Source organism: Hipposideros armiger, unplaced genomic scaffold (genome assembly GCF_001890085.2).
Source record: "Hipposideros armiger isolate ML-2016 unplaced genomic scaffold, ASM189008v1 scaffold_201, whole genome shotgun sequence".
NCBI classification, from domain to species: Eukaryota; Metazoa; Chordata; class Mammalia; order Chiroptera; family Hipposideridae; genus Hipposideros; species Hipposideros armiger.
Window position 1 is genome coordinate 785,973 of NW_017731551.1, and position 22,989 is coordinate 808,961.

At 41.8% G+C, this 22,989-nt stretch overlaps 1 protein-coding gene across 9 annotated transcripts in view; it reads right to left on the reverse strand.

Annotated features, from left to right (window-relative positions):
- Positions 1-22,989, reverse strand: part of DGKI (diacylglycerol kinase iota) — a 258,634-nt gene that overhangs the window by 100,203 nt on the left and 135,442 nt on the right. For all 9 annotated transcript variants that reach the window (XM_019653280.1, XM_019653283.1, XM_019653286.1 and 6 more), the window contains one exon: positions 12,808-12,908. In XM_019653280.1, coding sequence (XP_019508825.1) covers positions 12,808-12,908 — 101 coding nt within the window. The remainder of the gene's footprint in view (positions 1-12,807; positions 12,909-22,989) is intronic.

A 22,989-nucleotide genomic window follows, 5' to 3' on the forward strand; every position in this document is an offset into this window, starting at 1 on the left:
AGAGAGAGAGAGAGAGAGAGAGAGAGAGAGAGAGAGAGAGCGAGAGAGAGAGAGAGAGAGAGGGAGAGGAAGAAAGGGAGGAAGATAAGGAGGGATGGATGGAAGAGGAATGGATTATGAATATAAAAGTGGCCCTTGTCATGATGAATGACAAAGACCATCTTATAAATGTCTCAAAAACACCTGACAACACCTAAAATACCTGAAAGCGGTCTGTGCATTAGAATGTTGCGATGTTGTTCCAGGCAGCACTGGAGAAAGACTGTTCTCAGGCCCGGAGAGCCAAGAGCAGAGGGAGGAAGGAGGAGGAAAGGGGGTGCCCCGACACCCCAGACATCCATCGAAAGCCTAGACTACAGCACCTCAGGAACCAGGAAATTAGCAACAGATCCTTTTCTTTTTCTCTTTTCAATCATCAGCATACAGGACATGACAACCAGAAAAACAGAAGTGGGAGAGAAAAATCCAGAAAAAAAAAAAAGAGATGTTAAAGCAGTTTTCTGGGCAAAGATAAAAGAAGTCCAATGGAAAATGCAACCCAGTCGTGGCTAACATGTTCAAAATCGCATGAGTTTTCTTTTTTCCTATTTCTGATGAATTTGGTTCCTATATTACCAGTAATAAACCAGAGGAAAGTATGGCAAAAAGCCCATCTCTTCTAATAAACAATAAAAACCAAAGATCCAGATCAAACAGCTCTATGAAATATCATCATCTTCCAGCTTAATATGAAAGTTTATGGACAGTGATGTAAATTTCTATTTTTGATGGAAGGTTTCCATTTCAATGAAGATTCCTAATGTCACATGCCATGAAATTCTAGAAAATGATTTCTAAAATTCCTTGGAGTTCATTCCCAGTGTTAAATGTGACAGTAGCTTTTGACTGTGAGGTTCTAGAATGCACTTGACAGTGAGTATTGCAAAACAATTGTTTTCCAGGTACACTTATCGGGAAGGTGATATTTGCCAAATTCCTAGATACAGGGCAGAACCACTACTGATAATTACTGCCAGTGCTCTAGTGTTTGGGAGAAAGATAACAAATAATTGTCCGTGACATTGGAATCTTGGCTACATGGCCTGGCCAGCCAAATCAATGTGAAAGCAACTGAAATATTAAGTGTCCAAAAGCAAAGATTCATAACTGTACCCAGAGCTTAAATATTCAGAATGATGGTTAGTGTCGCTCACCATTTGATGGTTCAAATCTTTCACAATTTGAAAACTATGCTGTCCATTAGAGTGTGTGGTGATGGACAAGGTCACCAGGAGGGAGAGGCTGGGGACACATTAGTCATGCAGCTCTGAATTTCTGAGTTGATTGGATACATGTTGAGAATTCATGACAGAAGGATTTCCTAAAATCTGCTGAAGGGGCCTAAGTCTCTTTCTGGAAGCAAAAGGAGTAAACAAATTATGCACAGGCAGCTACCATGTAGAGATGTGAAATCGGGCAGCTGTAAGCAAACACATCCCTAGCATCTGCCGACCTAGGGAACTCTAATCCTGCTTATCAGGGACTCCAGGAGAGTGAGGGTGATCCGCAATTTAGGAAACCCACAAAGTATTAGGAAAGAGTGCTTTCCACCAGTGTAAACTATGAAAGACCTACTGTTTTTACCCATGAAACTAGCATATACAATTGTGCTTCTGAGTCGATCTGTAAAGAGGTTATTTTCAGACTAGCACACATTTCTGACCTTGGTTCTATTCAGTTCAATATCTTTACTGATAAATTGAGAGAATATATAAAAATGTCCATTTTGTCGAGGATGAAACTTTGGAGTTCTCTCTGATTACGGTGTTAAGCTAGAAATAGCCTGAAATTTAAACTGTCTTGTATTTAGGTTTCCGATTTTAATTACTCACAGTCCAAATGGAGACTCTTTGGCTTGACAAAAGTTCATGCCCAAAAGAACTTTTAAGAAAAGGTCAGCATTCAGATTTTAGGTTTTACTTTACTTAGCTAATTCCAACGCACCTCAAGAAAGTAATTAAATTATATTCCAAGTCTCTGAAATTGGAATAGTAGGGAGGTTAGGCCAAAAGACACAAAGAGATAGATTTGGAGGCGAGTGACCGTAAGAGCCTAATCTTCAGTACCTAGAACAGTGCTGGGTACACAATAGGTGTTCAATAAACAGCTGTTAATGGAGAAGTAAATGAATGAACTCAAGGATTCTGGTGTGTGGGTAGTTCCTTCCTGGCTTTAGTTAAAACAGCAGGTGCTGAGTTACATAGATAAGATGGTGCTTTGGGGACTGAAGTGGCCCACCCAGGTCCGTGATGGCACTGAGTCCCTCATTCCCTCAGCTTCCGGAAGTGTTGGCCCTCATGGTAGCTCACAGATTCCATCTCCAGTAAGGAAGCCACCTTACTCAAGGTTTGCTCCTTCCTAGGGGGCAGATTCCTGTATCCAATGCTTGCCTCAACTGGGCCACTCTAAATGGCCATCCAAGATCCAAATGTCCCTGGGGAGTCCTCTGTTGCCACTGCATCATAGCTCAACTTCTTCCTCTACCCAGTTCTACATTCCTCCTCCTTCACAGCTGTTGTTTCATCTTGGCGAATCCCCACTAAACCTCCGACACATAAAACTCCAGTGTCAGAGTCCCTTTCCCAGGAAACCCAATCAATAACAAGGGCTACGAGCCCAAATTCTTTTTAAAAACACATTTCTGTAAGTGCCCAGCTATGTCTTGACAAAGGAGTGGGGCTGTGTACTAGCAAGCATGCTGGACTAGGAGAGAGAAGATAGGAATTCTTATTAAAATGCCGTCGCAGCCATGTGACCCTGAGGGAGGCCATCTTTCTCAGTGTTCCTGTGATGATGCACGTGGGCAGTGATGGAAACCCTCTATGAACCACGGAGCTCCATGCAATTACTAGCTGTCATTAATTATTAAATATGACATCATGACTCTGCAGTGGCTGACACCACACCACTCACACATTAACATCATGAATAAAAAAAGTAACGCTTTTACACAAGGCTCTTAGAAGAAAGTCTTTCAATAACTATTATCTGAGTTGCTATTATCCCAGAGTTGTCAGCCTGGGACGGTAACAACAAAACAGACAAGGCTGGTCTATAAGCAGAAAGAACTGGTCATTACTCTGTGTGTGTGTGTGTGTGTGTGTGTGTGTGTGTGTGTGTACATAGAGTAAACCAATAAAAAGCAAAAATACTTCTTTGGCCAGAGACATAACAATATACCCGTAATTGATTGTTCTAAATACCAAAGGCTAAGTTTTCCCAATAAAAGAAGGATCGAGTATCATTACTGACACTTTAGGTTCATTTCCTTGTCGGAGACCTAACACTAGCATCTAACACAGCATAGCTCTGAACGCACTTCTTATTTTCTCAGAAACAAAGCAAGGCTTGGGATCGCAGACAGAATTGGACAACAAAAAAATGTATATGAAAAATGAGATCATCATCTTTCCACCTAATATTTCCCTGGCATCTGCATCGTTGAAGTTAGAAGACAAAGAGTACACTCATTTATAAGCCAGGACGCCCAGGAACTGAGGACTTGTCTCTATGTGCTTATGAAAGCCAATGAATTCAGTGATTTGTATCTGAAGCGCCGCTCAGCACTTCTTTAGATACGGCCACTCATCATCTGGCTCTTCGCATTGACTTGCAAACGTTCTCGTCTCTTCCTGAACCCTGAGACCCTCCCCTCCTGCTAGCTGGTAGGCTTGTTTCTTGTTTCCCCGGGGAAATAATCAGAATAGAACTGTTGCTTCTCCCTGGGACCAAATCCCCCAGTCCCCTTGCATCTGGACCGTTCTTCTGCCTTCCCTCTCGGTACTCTGAGCCCTGCCCCCACCGCTCCACTGTGCAGGAGGTCCCATCCCCCGCTCCTCAGAGGCACTGCTCTCAAGGTTGGCTCCCTCGCTCCTGACCGTGTTCTCCCTCTCCCGTGGCTGGGTCCCGTCGGCATGTACACATTAGCATACACGGCTGGCTGTACTACCTTACAAATTAGAAAGAAAGAATCCTGCCTTCATCCCACATCTCTCTTCAGCCACCACCCATTTTTCTCTTCCCCTTTGCAGTGTGACGCCTCAAAGGAGCAATTTATAGGAGTCACTTCCTTTGCGCCCATGTGCAAACGGACCCACTCTATTCACCTTTTTCACTCGGCAGCGTCTCGCGAGGTTACTAATTACCACCCTCTATCCAAATCCAATTCCCAATTAGCACATATTGTACTCTACCTCTCCGGAGCATTTGGCACAGTTGTCACCCCTTTTATAAAGACATTTGTCTTCTCTTGGCTTCTGACCAACAAGCTCTGCTGTACTGTCCTAGCTCACTCTGTGCTCGCTCTTGGCCTCCTCTGGGCCTTCGACCCCTCCCTTCCGGCTTACCAAGTTGCCGAGGCCAAAACCTCAGAGGGAGGCTTCCTCGGGTCACCTTTTCTAATACAGCTAATCCATCCTGACACTACCAGCATCACCTCCAAACTAGATCCAGAGCCCAACTGTTTCTCCCCAACTCTGCTGCTCCTGCCAGCTGCCTCCACTTCTCTCACCTCTCGCTTAGACTATCGCATCAGCCTTGTATCTGGTGACCCTATTTCCGCCTTGACAACTCGGCCCTCAGTTCTCCACTCAGCAGCTAGGATTATTCAGAACAAACGCAGGCATGTGCTACACACCTTTTCAAACAATCCCAGTACCTTTGCATTACATTCTGAATAAAACCCAAAGCCCTCTCCATGGCATACGAGCCCTCTCCAATGTGCCGACGCTTTCCTACTGCTTCAAAATCATTTCCAACCCCGCTCCACCCACCCAAACGTCCTCGTTGGTCGTTAACCATTCCAAGCATGTTTGCATCACAGGGCCTCAGCATTTGCTGCTCCCTCAGCCTGGGGACCTCTTCCCCAGAAATCCTAGATCGCTGCTTACACGTCATCTCTTCTGAAAGTCCCTCCCTGATCGCCTTACCCAAACTAGAATCCTTTGTCACTTTTGTGCTTCATTTCCTTTATAGTGCTTTGCTGCTATGGTATCTTAGTCACTTGTCTGTCTCTCCCATTGGAATATAAGCTCTATGAGGGTGGGCACTTGTCAGCACCCTCAGCCCTTGAAAGAGTACCAGAAATATGGTCAGTGGTCAACGAATATCTGTTGCGCTTATGAATAGGTCATTAATTTGGGGGGGGGGGAGGTCCAAAAACAGAAACCTGACCAAGAGACCAGAGTACGGTTAATTAAGGCAAAGTTGTTTTAAACACAAAACAGCATTTGGAACGGGATTGTGAAAGATTTTAAAACAAATATTAAAGGCATTTTATAGAAGAAAATAAGAACAATTGCTTGGAGGAAGCAGAGAGCACAATGATTAGGTAAATGTTCAGAATGCCAGGCCCTTGGACAGTTTCCTTAAGTTTTCTATGGCTCAGTTGCTCTAGATGTAAAATCGGGATAACAATGTTATCTATCACACAGAGATGTTGGGAGAATTAAATGACATGGTATGTATTGAAAGGCTAAGTCCTTTCTTAGTTCACAGTAATAGGACAATAAGTTAACTATTATTGTTGTGATTTATTATTGCATTTTTAATTTAAAAATAAATCTAAGATACAGATAAAAGAGAATAAGTGTAAAAAAAAAACTAAGCACAAACTCAGGTAAATGTCAAGTTGTGATAACAGGAATCAACATAGACACAGTCACAAAGGGATGGACAGAGCCCTTCAGAGGACAGCCTGACATCATTTAATTCAGATTTCAAAATGGAACGCCAACATGCAGCAAACGGAGGTCTAATCTCTATTGAACAGCAAGGTTGTCAACTTATTAAACGAGGGGGAAAGATTCAACTTTCGATGAAGCAATAGATAGAAAAAAAATCAGTGTTTCTCGCAAACTCATGAAGCAAAATGCACTTACACGATTTTCCCACGCATGCATTCATTATAATGAGTGATGCTGGAGTTTTAAAACTTGACTATGGAAGCATGTCAGGAGGAATAATTTTAAATCCTGTGTAATTTCTATAGGGTTAAGGATTTATTATAATATAGTATATTCTGAGGAAATGCTTGGTTTAACCACTGCATTTAGCAGATAAGTCAACTGAATCCTGAAGAGGATAAATGCATTGCCCAAGGTCATATAGCTAATGACTTTAGAGGTTAGCTTTTCTCATCCTTGCTTATGTATTGTGTCCCTTCCTTTAGTTATTTAAGCAATGTTTGCTAGGAAAACAGGTACATAGTGTTCCCGTAACCCTAGCGTTGCCCTCATCACAAGAGTAAAAAGCTCTAGCAAATCTGGGACTATTTCTGTGTTGGGGTTTCTGGGTTTTTTTTTCACCACTGTTTCCTCAAAGTAAGCACTCAATAAATGTGTGCTGAATAAATGATATCGTAATGTTAGGTTTCCAGTTTCATCTTTCAATGCCTATCATCTAGCGTGGTATCCAGCACAGAATTGACGCAAATATACAATTTTTGGAAGCATGGATGCATCAATGAGTGAATGGCTCCACGATTTTTGCATACTTATTAAATTGAGGTTAAATATGGGAACTGGAAATAATGGAAAAATCCAGTGATCTGCCTCCCCGCAGTGTGAAGATGGGTTGGACTTAGTGACTCACTCACAAAGTACAGCATGGAGAAAGGAGGAAAAAAATAGTAATGTGACAGTGGAGAAACCCAGCAAACACAACCTTAACCAAGCGACTAGGCTGCCATCACCGGGGATATCATGTGGGTTATCAGGCAACCGCAGGTAAGATGGGACAAGAAGCGCACATCACCTCTGCAATATTCTTTCCAGGAACCCATAGCGCCAGCCTTATTAAGAGAAAACAACAAAAGAAACCAGATCAGGGCTTATTCTACAGAAGAGCTGGCAAGTATTCCTCAAGGCCCTCAAGGTCATGAAAAGGAAAAAAATGGAAAGACTGAGAAGGTGTCACAGACCAGAGAAGACTGGGCAGACATGCCAACCCAATGCAAAGTGATGTCCAGGATTGAGGTAAGAGCAATAAAGCAGTATCAGTCTCATTGATGAAGGGACCCTAGTATAAAATATTTAACAACAGGGAAATCCAGGGACTCCCAGTAGCACCTTTGCAACTTGTCTATACATCTAAAATTATTCCAAAACAAAAAGTTTTTCTTTTAAAAAATTCAGTGATGGACACCAGATGTCGCAATTATGAGACTGTATTAAAACTTAAGGACGGGAATTGGCTGATAATCTGGCCAGATCACCAAATACGGGCATTTAGCATTTACATGTGTCAGAGGTTTCAATACCTTGCCATCACAGCAGTCTCTTGTACTAGTAGACACAACAAAAGTAAATGGAATGATTACTTAAGTTTTCTCCCCCTAATCTTTCTGTGATATTTGTGTTCCCAATTCTATTTTTGAATGTGAGAAAGCACCTTGAAGGGAGAGCTATGTGTCAAAGCGGTCAGCTGCTCTGAGCCTGACATCTGGCCCTGAGACTGAGGGGTGATGATGTGACAGCAGCATTTCTTTGGCAATAGCAACCATAACCATCATAGCAACCATTTTCGGAGAGCATGCTATGTGCCCGACTTCGCTCCAGGGGTTTCACAGACAAGATTACATTTAACCCTCAGGACTCTATCAGGCTGCAATTATATCCTCATTTTAGAGATGAGAGATTTGGTCATCAGAGGAATTAATTACTTTGTCAAGGTTGCAAGGGAGATTCAAACCCAAACATTTCTGATTCTTGTAAGTCAGTAAACAAAAGACAGGGAAATTCCATTAAGGCAGTTGCCTAGGGCATAATCCTATCATTCGTCTTTACCAGAAAATAACATACTGAGATATTATACAGTATACACTATATAGACATAAATACCCAGGTAATACCCATTATACTGAGCTAATGTATGTAAAAGGGTTGGTGAATGCTGTATTTGTTATACGACAAATGTTAATTCCCTTCTATTTTATAGGCTCCATCCGTTTTTAATGAGTTCTAAACTGGTTTTTGCTTTTTGTTTTAAGCCCTCGACTTGTATGCATTATCATAAGCTAATGCTAGAAGTAAACTTAAGCCAGCTTACATGGGATAGAGTTAAACTGTGGCCGGTATCAAGCTATTCTAGATAAAAAATTTGTCAATCATCACTGAACCTATCTTCAAGTTAGAACTATAACAAGATTTTCAAAATGGATTACCCTTTGCCTAGACTATGTCAGGGAAAGGGAACAATTCCCACCCCCCTACCCTTCAATTCTTACAGCCAGACTAACAATAAAATAACAAAATTAACACAAGGCTAGAGTAACAGGAGAAAATCCAATGTAATGCATGTGCATGGGTGGTCATGTGATGCACAGCTCATAAAATGAGGCTCAAGGAAACGATTCAATCAGATACCTATTTATACTTTTTAGACAAAGAAACAATACATTTGTGAAGGAATTGACAGGACAAAAAAAAATAAGTTAGTGTCATTAGAAAGGCATCGAAGCAAGATCCAGGGGGGTTCATTAGAGAAGAATCCACACAAAGTTTGGGCAGTAAATTAATAAAGAGGAAGTAAGGTTTGTTTATACAGACTCTTTGGCTCTGTGTTCCTTAATTCTAATGATAAGGGAATTCTCCGCCTCCAGGTGCAGGGAGGGTACCTCTCACCTGGGCGATTTAGCTCCTGTTTTGAGGGGTACAGAGAGGTCAGTGTTTTTCTTGCTCTGATAATTCCTGAAGTAACTTGAATTCAAGATAATCAATATGCCACTGTGGGATATTTGGGGGCAGCCCATCTTGGGCCTCAACCACCATATGATTACATGCTTAATTATGGGCACGTTTATGTACTTCATTCAGGTTATAAGAGTAAGTTGCTGCTGTCATTATTATACACTTCCTTTAAGAATTTCCTAAACATGGTCACTTTCTTTTCATTTTCTACCTCTTATGTTGAATAGACGTTCCTCCTTTGGACATCGTAACCATTATCTTGAGGGTTAATAATTCATAAATCCAGTGAATAAGACTCTAAATCCTTTCATAAGTCTGAAATATACCAGCAGGCGCTGAGGGAGGGACTGGCAAAGACTACCCCTTTCTGTACTATTATTTTCGGGGGAATGCCCACCCCCCAGGTGAGCTGGGGCTAAATGAAAGGGGGAGGCAAAGTAGTTGAAATAGCCCAGTCATCTTTTCCTACACTAAAATAAGCAGGGCAATTAAAAGGGCTGTCATCCTGTAATTACCAAGGGCCTTACGGACAGAAGCAAGGCTTTGTTACACAACCAACATTCGATTTGTAATCTCATACGAATAACGATCCAGCCACAGGAGCAAGATTCTATTACAGTGGTGGCAAGCAGCCTGTGCTGCCCAGATGAGTCACGTGGTGTATTACCAAGAAACGGAACGAATTTTTTAAACCCAGCAACGCAGTACTGCTCTAGTTTGCATTTTGAATGTTGACAACAAATAAATGACCTAAGAGAATTCACTCCCTTTGTTCTTCTGGGATGCCGGTCAGAGTGCATGCCTAGAATTCCTTTTATCTAGATGGATTCTATGTATTTCATTGAGCTAGTGCTTCTGAAATCACATATCTAATTTTTGGCGTGTATGTCTTGTATGGACTTGAACTGGTTTTTGCGTTTAGACTCAATGTGAGCTCTACCAGCTTTCCCGTGAATCTGCGGTCAGCTGCACGATGGAGCTGCATGAAAGACTGAGGGTGAGTAAGAAACAAATAATAACCCCAAGGACAAACTTTCCTGAGCAGCTACAGCTTAGCAACATCACCACCAATGTGTATATATACACAATGGAACACTATTCTGCCATAAGAAAAGATGAAATAGTGCCATTTGCGACAACATAGATGGATCTTGAGATTATCATGCTAAGCGAGATAAGTCAGTCAGAAAAAGTTGAGAACCACATGATTTCAGTGATATGTGGGATATAAAACTGAAAACAGCAAAAGAACAAGACAAACAAACAAAGAAAGAAAAACACATAGACACAGACAATAGTTTAGTAGTTACCACAGAGAGGGTCAGCGGGGAGGGTTGGTAGATGAGGGTAAACAGGATCAAATATATGGTGATGGAAGGAGAACTGACTCTGGGTGGTGAACACACAATGTGATGTATAGATGATATATTACAGAATTGTACACTTGAAACCTATGTGACTTTACTAACCATTGTGACCCCAATAAACTTTAACAAAAAAAAAGAAACCTGATCACCATATATTAAAAGTAGAATGACTGTGTTCGCCACCTTTACTTCTAATTAATATGTTTTCTTCAAACCCAAACCTTTAGAATGATAGAACTCCTTGCGTCCCTCCTTGAGTGTTTCTTTGTTCTTCTGGGTCTCAAAGACACTGTTGAATATTGTGTTTATATTTATACCAAGTCACCTTCCCCAATTTGAGATGGGAAGTTTCCTCACATAGACGTTTTATCACGTAAGATGTGATGAGTAAAGCACCTGCCAGGAAATGTCATCTTCTTGTAAAAACTCAAAACACAACTACATCTGGCAATGGTGGACAGATAATGCACAGGAGAGATAAAACAGATCATTGAAATCTACAGATAAGCCTCAAATCCCACTTCAGCCAAAAATTCCAAATGCTTCTCCACTCCCAACTGACTTGCTTCAGAGTTGATGATAGGCTAAAAATATTACTAACATGAGATCCATTCTCTTTTTTTTAGCTTTCAAATATTGTAAGCTATTTGTTTAGAAGTTTAAAATGAGAAATAACATAAAATACTATTCTTTATAATTAGTAACCTCTAAAAGTCAGTTTCATTCACATCAAAGCTACACCTCTCATTGCAAACATATCTGTCCATCACGTTATGGGTTAAATTAGATTTTGTGCTAGTCTGTCACTTATAATCCCATTTACATTAGAAAATATAACCTGTCATTTATGGAAGGGGAAAGAGCAGAGGTTTTCTGCAAAAAGCTCCTCCTCTACCTCAAATTTTCCTACTAACAGAAATGAGAGTGGGGCCGGCCAAGTGGCTCAGTTGGTTAAGAGTTAGCTTAAGAGCACAAGCTCTGAGCAACAGGGCCGCTGGTTCGATTCCCACATGGGCCAGTGATTCTGCACCTGAGCTGAGCTGCCACTGACCTGCCAATAGGTGGCAGAATGGCTCAGCTGGTGTAACAACAAGATTGCCTGTTCGATGGTGGGCTATGCCTACCTGCAACTAAGACTGAACTCAGCACCTTGAGCTGAGCTCCCACTCAGATGGCTCAGTGGATAGAGCATGCACGCTTAACAACAAGGCTGCTGGTTCGACTCCCGCATGGGATGGTGGCTATGCCCACCCGCAACTAAGACTGAACACAGCAACTTGAGCTTAGAGGCCATGAGCTGCCAACAGGCAGCCAGATGGCGACTGGTGCCCTCCATAATGAAGACTGAAGAACAACAACTTGGCTGGTTTCCCTCCCCAATTCCCTAACACTGTTCCCCTCCCCCAACTCCCCAATTTTTTTTTTAAAAAAAGAAATGACAGTGAAGGACAAAGTGATCAGGCTAGGGAGAAACTGAAGGGTATTGATGTTTAAGGAAAGAAACCAAGAGGGTGAGGCAGCTGAAGCAGCAGAGAGTTGAGGAAGCAGTGATTTCATGCAGAATTCCCTGGTAGATTCAGGGACTGGGCTACCACGGAAATGTATCTTTGCTCACGGCCCCCTTCACACCCGAAGGTCCCCATACACAGCCCCAACAGTGTCCCCAAATTTCAGGGTTTCCATCCACTAAACCCAACTCCAGATTATAGGTCCAGGAATCACAGCTTGGAAGTCATTGTCCCAGGAACGCATCCCCTGCTCCATTCCTGCCAGTTTTTATCTCTTTGCATCTTCTACAACTCCAGGCACGTCCACACTTGGAGCCAGTTTGGAGTTTTAGTGCATCAGTCTCTGGTTCTGTATGAAACGTCTTTCTATTGGCATCACTGCCTGTGCCCTTGGGCACTGGACCTGATCTTCTGACTTTATTACATGTGACTATTGGCCCCCACAATTATGAAGGAGCCCAGGACCCTAATATCTAACACACCTGTGGTCTTAACCTTTTCTGGCCTCCTTTACCCAGCTATCTCATCTATGATGATATAGACAAAGAGCTGAAATAGTGACTGGAATGTAAAAAGTGTCCAATAAATACTGAATGACGGAGTAAACTGAAAATTAGTTCTATACGTAAAGAAGTATCTGGAAAATATGAACATTGATAAGTAGTTCATATGTTGAGTCAATTTAAGATTTCAGAAACAATGGCACTCATCATCAATGAATCAATTTATCATGACCCTGAGTATTCTGTGGGCCTTTCTTTGACATCAGACAAACACATAATAGCATGAAGTATTTGACATGTCTTCATGGATAACTTTGTCACAGCTGCATGAAGTGTTCGGTAGTGCCGGCTCCAGGAAGACATTTATGCTGTCTCAAAAGTTTTCTAGATGTTACTATACCACGCAGTGTCACCAACTTTCTGCTTTCTCGTTTTAGGTACACCTGAGACCAATGTGGTTAATAAACCAAAAGATGCTAATTTGGCAGCTTGAGCAGAATAACTTTTGTTCTCTGCTTTCCCTTCCAGTTCCATTTTCTTCAGCCCACATAACATTACTTGGGGTTCCCGAGTTGCTGCCCTTCCCTTCACCTCTCTAACCATGGTTCTCAGACACAAGATGAATCTAACCATCAAACCAAGGAGGATGAAGAAGTTGACCAAAGGCTGGTCACACGGAATCAGTGAGGCGCTTGCAACTTACAGGCTTCCCGGAGCTTCTCTTTGTCATAGTGGAATCCTTCGTAGTCCTGCAAGCTGATTTTATTCACCCGGATCCTCAGGCGGTCTGGGACAGACTGGGGACTGCAAAACAAGAACCACAGTCAGACGTAAATGACAGAGTGGAATTGAGAGTCCCGTGCCCCTGGAGGGAGTAAAGGTGACATCTCCTCTTCACACTCAGAAGGAAAAGTTCACGTTCGAACCAGAATTCTGGGTTCTTTACCAGACTACAGCGATTATTTGGAGAACACGTCTCCAGAAACCTCTAGTTTCTGGAATTTAGGTAAGTTCATGGAAATAAGCAGAAAAAGCTTCTGGAGACCATATTAACTTCTCTATTAACTTATTAAAAGTTCTAATACCATTAGATGTTTACTTCCATAACTTACATGCAGCACATCAGAGCAAGTGAGAAGTGGCCCAGAGCTGTGAAGAACTGCTCTCGGCAAATATGCCACAACAGCCGAACATGGCAGCCTGACCCTCAGAAGAGACAGAAAGACTATGAAAGGCAGACCAGGAATCCAGAAAGCAGAGGACTGAGATCGAAATAGCTCTGTACATCCTAACAGTCTCTGAGAGCACTTCTCAGTCACAACATGTTGCAATAAACACTGCCTGTGATGGTGCCTCTGAGCACCCTACAATGAAAGAAAAAAATTAACATGTACAATGTACTTTCTTTGGGAAAGGAATGAAGTATGTAATTCATTTTAAAAGAATTCAATCCAACCTAGTTTGTTCAGAATGTTTAATCACGAAAGGAGTAGCACCAAACTTTCTGAAGCGGCCTGTTCATCTTTGCAACATCTTTACCTGGATTTCCTTTGGTGTTCTTAACTAAGATTTTCAAAGTAGTTTAATTATGGGCATTAGTTGAGTAACACAATTTAATTTTCATCATCACCACTTAGATCAATACATTTCTTCAATATAGTAATATAACACAATCCCCACCTGTCCTTAATATTGTCTTATAGTTAAGTCTCATTGGTTCAGAGAATTTTCTCAAATAGAGGATTGCTTCTCCTTTCTTATATTATGGGATAAAAGTCACCACTGAGTAAAGTAGGAAGAATAGCATTACTCCTCAATTCATTTCAATAAAGGAAGGAAGGAAGAGGGAAAAAGAAAGAAAAAAGGAAGGGAGGGAGGGACAGAGGGAAGGAAGGAAAGGATGGAAGGAGTGATACTTTTAAAATAGTGTCAGAATACTGCTACTCCTACCTCAAACACACACACACACACACACACACACACACACACATTTAATTTCACTGCAACTCAAGAGGGAGAGAAAAAATAATTTAATCTATTTCTCTTATCTAAAACCTCATTTTAGGGCAAAGTATAGTAACTTCCTCTATATAGACTCCCACTCTACTCACTCCCCCCAAAACACTTAACATCCAACTTTAGATCCATACATAGCTCCCCCCCCACACACGAATACACACACACACACAAATTTAGGTGTAAAAGCACAAGTTCTAAAGAGAGATGGTAGACAGATAAAAATATCTAAGGTTTACTGGATTAAAAACTAAGCCAGTACAAAACCATCAGATGGATGTTTCTGAGGGAAAGTTGAGAAGCCAGATTCAGTTGAAGTGTGTTTGCCGAGTGTCTACTTTGTATTGGACACTGACCAGCATCACTAAATAAAGCTGACATGCGTATTTGAGTTGTGAAGGTAGGTATGGCTTGACATCATATTTCTAAATTAGTAGGACAGGCCTTAAATATCACACATACCCACACCATCATTTACAGACAGGGAAACTGAGGTTCAGTAAGATAAGTGATTGTGTGGTCACATAGTTACTAAGAGGCAGAGCTGGGAGCAGTCATGGACTCTTCATTCACCAGTTTCATGCTCCTCATATTATACAATGCCAAGAATCCCGTAAGTTTGATGGCAAAGCCACAGAGCCTGGCTTAGAGAGCCGGATCACTCAGAAAAGTCTCTAGGTGGTGCTCAGACTTTTTCTTTATCAATAAACAATCAACAGGGGGATGGTTAAGTAAACTGCGGTACATTCAAACAAGAGCACGCAGGTCAAATCTTACAAATGAGTATGTAGATCTACATTTATTTAGAGGGAAGTCTGACGATAACACACTGTTAAGTGAAAAAGGTCATGGAAAATTAAATATGGCAGCATCTCCTTCATGTAAGCTGTGGCACCTTGGACTTTGTAGGTGTAGAGAAATGTCTAGAGAGCATGTTCAACAAGCTGGTGCCAAGTGGCCATCTGCACGTGATTGGAGCTGGGGATTCTTTTGCACTGGGTTTCATCATTTTTAGAAAAATAATGTAATTATTTTAAAAGTAAGTCAATGTGTAAATAAATGATAACTCAGGACAAGAATAAAACTAGGAATTATAGCAGAGTGGTAGGTACTAGACGTGACTAGACAGGAAAGAATTCAGTGATGAACAGAGTGACCAGACAACGTTCGTACCAAATGCTTATCAAGAAATTAAGAGTGGCCTGGTGGTTTTATTTTCAAGTTCACCCCAAGGGCCTTGATTTTAACTAGCAAGTACTTTCTTGCAAGGATAGTAGGAATCCTAGAATGTGGTGGCCTATCATACTCTGCAATGGGAGACTGAGGAAGACACAGGGAGAAACGATAATTGAGATAAGGGTAGATCCACCAGCAGCGAGCTCTGGTCTTCTCCAGTGGCTGGAGGTATTGAGTGTAAAACCCAGTTCCAGCAGTGGGGGTACAGTGGGAAATGGGACTCAGAGAACGACTGCAGACTAGCCTATACCCCTCCTCCAGGGAGCTCCCCATCGGCTAACCCGTGTGCACCCCCTTTCTCAAGTTCATCAGAGCCTGCTCCCTGTCCGCACTCTTCTACCTCCCAGCTTCTCACGTGAGCCCACGAATGCCAGCCACACACTGTTGCCTCCTGAACCACGGCCTCGGCCTCCCACCTGCCTTACAGGAGGCTCATCGTGGACGTACAACAGGAACTGTCATTTGCACGGAACTTTTCAGATCCCAAATGAATTCGCAGATTATCTCACTTCATCTCCAGAAGAGCCAGCTCCACAAGACAGAAGAAACTGGAGACCTTCACTAGCCCTTGTCACTCTCTCCCATCTACCTCCCTACAAACCCACTACCTTGCTCTCAGCTCCCATGCTCTGCCAACACCAGCAACAGCTTGCCGAAACCCGGTTTTCCGAGGAGGGTGCCTCGTGTTTGGCCCGCTGCCAAATGTTGCTCCAGATGAGGCCCACCAGCAAGTTTCAGGGCAATTCAATCAGAGAGTCCCTGATAGAGAGCCCCTTTGAATTACTCCGGACTCCGGTGTAAACAGTAGCTACGGGAGGCAGCTCAGCCTCCAAGTCAAATTGCCTAGATTCAAAGTCATGTTCTTCCACTTACTGGTGAATCAGGAAACTCTGTGCTTCAGTGTCCTCTTGGGTAAAGGGATAATAACAGTATTCACCTCACAGGGATATTATAAGAATTAAATGAGTCACTACAGGTGATGTGCTTAGAAAAATGTCTGGTGCATTTTAAGCGCTCAACAGATATGAGCCATTATCGATATAATTATTATTCTGAAGACTCTCTTCCTGGATAAGGTTCTAATAAGCCACGGCATCTGCTAATGCCAGGTATTAGAAGACATTTAAGGCATATGCAGGAACCTCCCTCGACACGTCTGACCAGCTGCTGGCTTCCTCGGGGGGAACACTGCCGCCCCTGGCTGGAGTCACTATTCTCCTGCATCTTCTCCCATCTGGTATTTTATAGGCCAATCAATAACATGGAAACGGACAACTAGAACAAAGGCGGGGGGCGGGGGGGGGGGAAGTACACAGAGATGAAATGAAAGCCAAGTCATTCAGCTGTGTCCCTTTATGTCAAAATATATTAGTGTCACAAGAATGGCTGACTGGAAGTGGAGGGTGATAAAGGTGTTCCTTGGAGTCTGGGGAATAGCACTGCCATTAGCTTTCCAAAATTAAATTTTGCCAAGAAAGTTAGTAGAGCATGGAAGAAACTAATAACCTGGGTAAAAATAAATTGACCTCTGTGCCAATGTCTACCACAAGCTACTCATATGCCGATTTAAGCTCTGTATTAGGGGTGCTGAACCTGACTTCCATGGAACCTCTGCAATCTGTGAATGACCTTTGAAACTGGCAGTGACCTTAACCTGTCATCTTCTCACGAATCTCCTCAGAAATATCGGGATTGAGCTCCTTGGACAGAGTGGAAGTTCATGGCTCTGAAGTGAACTTCACATTGTCCCCCATGGTGACTTCCCTGAGAACCGTAAGAGCACCTCTCGTTAGAGTCCCTCACATGGGCCTCCCAGATCCCCAGAACACAGCTTCCCTTATCCACATTACGTGCATCTGTTCCCTGAGATGCTGGGGGCAGGGGAGCCAAGTGCCATCGAGACAACTCCCAGGACACTCACTGCTGTTTGACTGACACCTAACTCTCACTACTCTCTCCTCTGCTGTAGGTCATGCCAACAGTGTTAAAAATTAGCCCTGCATAGACTTTGAATCCATTAGGGTCAGATTCCTCCTTCTATCTACAAAATTCATTCTTTCAACCAATCTCTTTACTATTCAGTGTCTCTCAGACTGGTAACAGACTCCTCACATTCCAATCTCTTCTATAAGGACACTCTTTATAGACAGAGGGAATGGCTAGGTGCTTTTGTTCCCCGGGATCGCTTCCGGACAATCAACACCACGTAATTCCTTCTTCTCACCTTTGAGTAATACACCTAAACACTAAGATTATAGAGCATAGGGCCAGCCGAGTGGCTCAGTGGGTTAAGAGCTCGCTCAAGAGTTTGAGCTCTGAGCAACAGCGGTTCGAGTCCAGCCCGAGCTGAGCTGCCACTGAGCTGCCAACAGGTGGCAGGATGGCTCAGTTAAAAAAAAAAATTATAGAGCACAGTCGGAAGAATCTTAGTTCCAATCCAAACTCTCACAATTAATATGATTGACATTGTGAACTCTGAAGTTATCTTCTCTAAACCATTTTCTGATCTGAAAATGAGAATGTAGTGAGCATTGAATGAGAAGACACATGTAAGTCGGTTAGCACATTCCTGGTAAGAATAGTGTTCAAAAATAATATATTTAAGCCAGCCGAGTGGCGCATTGGCTAGGAGTTGGTTTGGGATGCCAGCTCTGAGCAGCAGGGCCCCGGTTCGGATCCTGCATGAGGGTCAGTGATGCTACGCCCTCTACAGCTAAGATGGTGATCAACAGCTCAACCTGGAGCTGGGCTGCTGTGAGTAGCCAGCAACGGTGTAGGCTGCAGTGGGACTGGCCTGCAGCGGGCGTGAACTTTCATGAGCTGCTGTGAGCTGCCGTGAGCGGCCATCCAATGGCCGGCGAGTGACTGTCTCACCTGGAAAGAGCACAATGATAATACCAACATGGGCCAGTGAAGCGAGTCCTCCACAACTAGACTGAAGAACAAAAGGACAGCAACTTGTCTATTCCCCTTCCCCGATTCCCCAACGCTGTTCCCCTCCCCCAATTCCCCAATAAAATAATAATAATAATAATAATAATAATAATAATAATAATGTTTGAACTGGCCCTTACTTTATGAATGGACTTTGATTGAAATACTCATTTCTAGTGTGTATTCGTGGCATGAAAGACTATTTTTTCCTCCACTTTGCAGCTGCAGCACCTAAAACAGAGCCTGACATGTGTTGTTTACAATAGCTGTTTTCAAACAAATACATGAATGAAATGCAAGCAAGTCACAGCCCTGAGCTTGAGCACAGTTTGCCATTGGAGTGTCTCTAAGCTGCTCACTAAGGCTTTTCTCTTTGGGAGTCCCTGGAAAAGCCGGATTTGGCTGCCCATTTCTGTCCTTTTTCCACCCCGATCTGGAGGGAAATCCATGTTGGATTATGATCTCCCTCTCCCCTGCATCTTATCCTAGTGGAATCCTCACAAAGAAAGAGGAATGAACATACAAAGGGTAGATGTTCCTTCCAGAACGGTATGTCAACCATCATAAAACACTTTTCTTCAATTAAATAACAGTGAACCAGAACATATCTCCCGCCACCATCATTTCATCAGCTATCAAGATGGGTCTTATTTAACAACAATTATACTCAATGGCTTCCATTAGCAACTTCCTAGATGTTGCTCCAATTTATCCAGGGACATTTTCAAATTGCCACTAACAATAACCTACCTAAAAACACAGCCAAGTGGACCTCTTCACATTTTGAACAATAAAACCAAATTGAATTGAGGCTTCTGAACAGAGATTTAAAATGGATTTGTGACACCTGCGGAGTTCAGACAAAACTCATAATTGCGTTGTCTTCCACCTACAGTAGAGAACCATGCCTCAGGAATCTGAAATAAGTTGTAAAGGAGTTTTTGAATTCAGAACCAAGGATAAAAACCCAAATCGCATTAGCAGCAGTCAACCATGAACGCCCATCACGCAACATGTTTTTCTAGAGAAAGCGCCTTTAAAGGTTAATTCTTTTTTGATAGAAGTTGAGTAAGTTCTTGGTCTCTTGAGGATCCATTTGTGAGGTGGCTGATATGTCATAACTTACAAATTATTTGAGACAGCTATCCCCTCCAGATCGCCAACAACATAATGGGGTTCAAACACTGTAGGGTTGAGAGAATCCTAGATGTTATCAAATTCAATATTTGCTATTCCATCTGATTCTATATTCCTCTGTGATCGCGTCTTCAAAAACTGTTCAGTCTCCACTGGGTCCTCGTCCAGGAGTGACATACAAAATTGAGGTCCCCTATTCTTTGTTTAGATTGCCCTAAGCATTTGTAAATTCTTTGTAAAGAATCTAAATTTCTCTCTCTCCACAGTGTCAGTTGATTGGCCTTTCTCCTATTATTTGGGTCAGCGCTGGGTTTTAAGACAATCAGCCACAAGCACTAATGGCAAAAGAATGTAAACTTGACGCACCAAAACTGGACACATATCAAAGAAACGTTGCTGGCTCAATGGCTAATCGATTTAAAATAGGCTGTAAGTACCAAAGAGTAAAAAACTTTTGTGCCATTGGTTGAAACAAAGCATCATTTAAAAATTTTCTGAAGATTTTCAAATCCCCACGGACATGCATATTTTCACGCTCCCTTTGAAATTTCTAATAAATATGTATGCTTCTGACACTGTAATCAATGCATATGTAGTAGAGTGAAATTAATATGCAGTTATTATAGGTGGTCTCTTCTGCTGGGTGTTATGTTCCCAGCACTTAACGGAGAAGCAAAGATGAAGAAAGAACCAGTAGTGGCTTCACTCGGCAGCTTTGCAAAGTGACTGGACAGGTATAGCAGATTCATCATTTCTGCTTTCAAGAAAGAGGCCAATAATATGTCAAATTCTCCTGACTACTTCTTTATTTTTGTGGGGTCAGGGCAGTGAACTTCATAACTTATTGACCCAGTCACCCAATTCTGAGACGTGTATATAGAACCACCCCTTGTATACTTAAAGCTACACATTCTGGGTACCAGAGTCACAGATTTATTTTTTAAGCCATGTCTAAACTCTCCAAGTTTTCTCTGCATAAGATCCCACAGTTTCTTCACTTTCTCCTTTCCTTTTACTCAGGCATATTAAATTCACGTCTCAATTCTCACCCTAATTCCTCCTTCACAGCAGCATTCTACACCGCGGGTTAACTTCCTGCTCCTGGAAGTTCTTTTCTCTTGGATTTCAGTTCAAAACACCCTCCTGGGTTCTCAACTAAATTTCCATCTGCTCCTTCTTTCTCTCTGGTGCAGTTCATCCTCCTCTAAATATCTTTCAAATGTGTATGCTTCTCTACCCCCTCCACTGAAAACCCCACAGACCAAGCGTCTATCATCTCAAACCTAGATTGTGTTCAATGCATTCATGCATGTCCTCATCGTCCTGCAAACTGAGCAGTGTGGAATGTGAATGTGATCCAACATGATGATTTTGTTCCCCGCCACACACACAATGATCACGAGCTCTCCGAGAACAGGCTGCTCAGCTATACATTATTTATCTTTCCATCTCCCACAATACATACCAACTATGAGGATTTCAGCATGTGTGAAGCTACCGCTTCCCCATGTGGACTTGCTATCATTTCAGTGAGAAAAATTATTTCTCATGACAGCCGACTCCATTTTTCATCCCACTTGATCGTGTGTGATGTGGAAGGTGCATCACTAGCCAGAATGGGGCCCATTCAACAGACTCTGGTTCAAAGGAGAAATCGATTCCCATCACGAAAGCCAACAAATAAGAAGTAATCCTGATGCTGACGCATTATCACTGAATATGCATAATTATGTTACTGCTGTCCCACCCTCATGAACAGAGTTGATTCTCTGGCTTGCCTCTGATTCACATGAATGAAGAATGTCTACTTGTCATTAGATAGTGTCTACAGATTTAAATCTCATGAAAGTGGAGTTTCCTGCCCTGATAGTTGCTAATTTGGTAGCTAGCAATGACAATCTTTTAGAAAAATCACTTAGGAATTTTGGACCTTAAGTTCCCACTTACACTCTTTTTATGCCCTTTTATGCTTAAAGAGTATTAAAATTGCACAAAAATGATGATGACAGGCAAAGGAAGTAAATATCACAGGAAATAAAGAAGAAAGGAATTAAGCACTTTCGTGGTAGAGTTCTACAAACTGAAATTGCTGAGATGAACAGTTAAGAACAGTTGGAATGGGGACAAGAAAAGAACTTAAACTGTGTCTTCCATCACACCAGGCCCAAATTTTTATGAAGTCCATGTAATGGAGGTTTCCTGATTATTAAAAATGACTAAAGATGCCATCATTAAACAGTAATATGAGCTACTTTTAGTCACGTAAGCTGCAATGGCGAGGAGAATTCTTTTGCTGTTCTTATTGTGAAAGGACCATTAATCACCACTTCCAGGAGTAAGAAACCATTGGGCTTGAACCAATGAGGCGTAACGGGGAAGTGTACTCCCGAGCCATCTAAATGGCGCAGATCTCACATGCTCAGAAAGAAAGATATTCTTTTTATTTTAGGTTTCAATTTATATATATATATATATATATATATATATAAAATAGAAAACTTCACATTTATATGCTATTTAAAATGCTAAAAAAATCTCCACTTGGGTTTGCAATTACAAGCGATTGTAATATCCTGATCTTATTTGCAACTGATAAAGAATTTGACTTTCTTTGCTGGAAATGAGAGTGGAATAAGTGCTGGGATTTATGTAATTTAAGAAGTGTTATTTCATAGAAGATAAAACCCTGTTACATTTTGACTCATTTTTTTCCTCCAGGTTGACAACGGCTTGCCAAGGTCTGGAATACTCGGTGGCGCTATGTTTGGCTCTGGAGAGGGATACAGCATCACAACTATTCATCAACCTACAGCAGGTGGAAAACTACAGCCCCACTTGAAGCACAGGTGTGTTCCCAATACTCCATGTTTCCTTGTCAGAAATCCAAGGAGGACGAATCAGAGAGTCCTCTAAACCCAATTCTTTCCAACTGAGCAATATGGCCAATTAGGTGGAAACTTCATCACCTCTCTCTAATTCCCTACCCAACGATGAAAGATTTTTTTTTTAACCATTCTTCTTGTTGGTGTACTCTGCTAGAAGAGAATGTATATCATTTTTATCACTACAACTCCTGATCAACAAAAATAACTGTAAAATTTGATAGTAAGCTTGAGAAAAAAGTTCCTTAAGATATATTTTCAGTTATAGACTAATTAAGTTACTTGGACGATGAAGAATAAATAGACACACACACAAAATAGTTCAGATATTAACTAGTTAACATTTTAGTGCTACCGATACTAAGAGGAATACCGAAAGAGAAGGGAAAGAATGTTCTGTTGAGAATATCATAACAGAATGTGAAAATAACTGGGGGTATTTTTGCTTGTCCCAGTTCTTTCTATCCTCCCACTTACTATCTCTATCAAAGGTAGTATCCTAACATATTCATAAGCCAAGAACCTTTCTTCAAGGAAACACGTAATTATTCTCCTTTGCCTGGGCAACGAAATACCATCAGACCAAAAGACTTATTTATTTATGTCTCAATTACAGGATATAAATCACCTCTCTTGAGAGCAGTAGAGTCTAAATGATTGAGAAAAATAAAAATAATTAC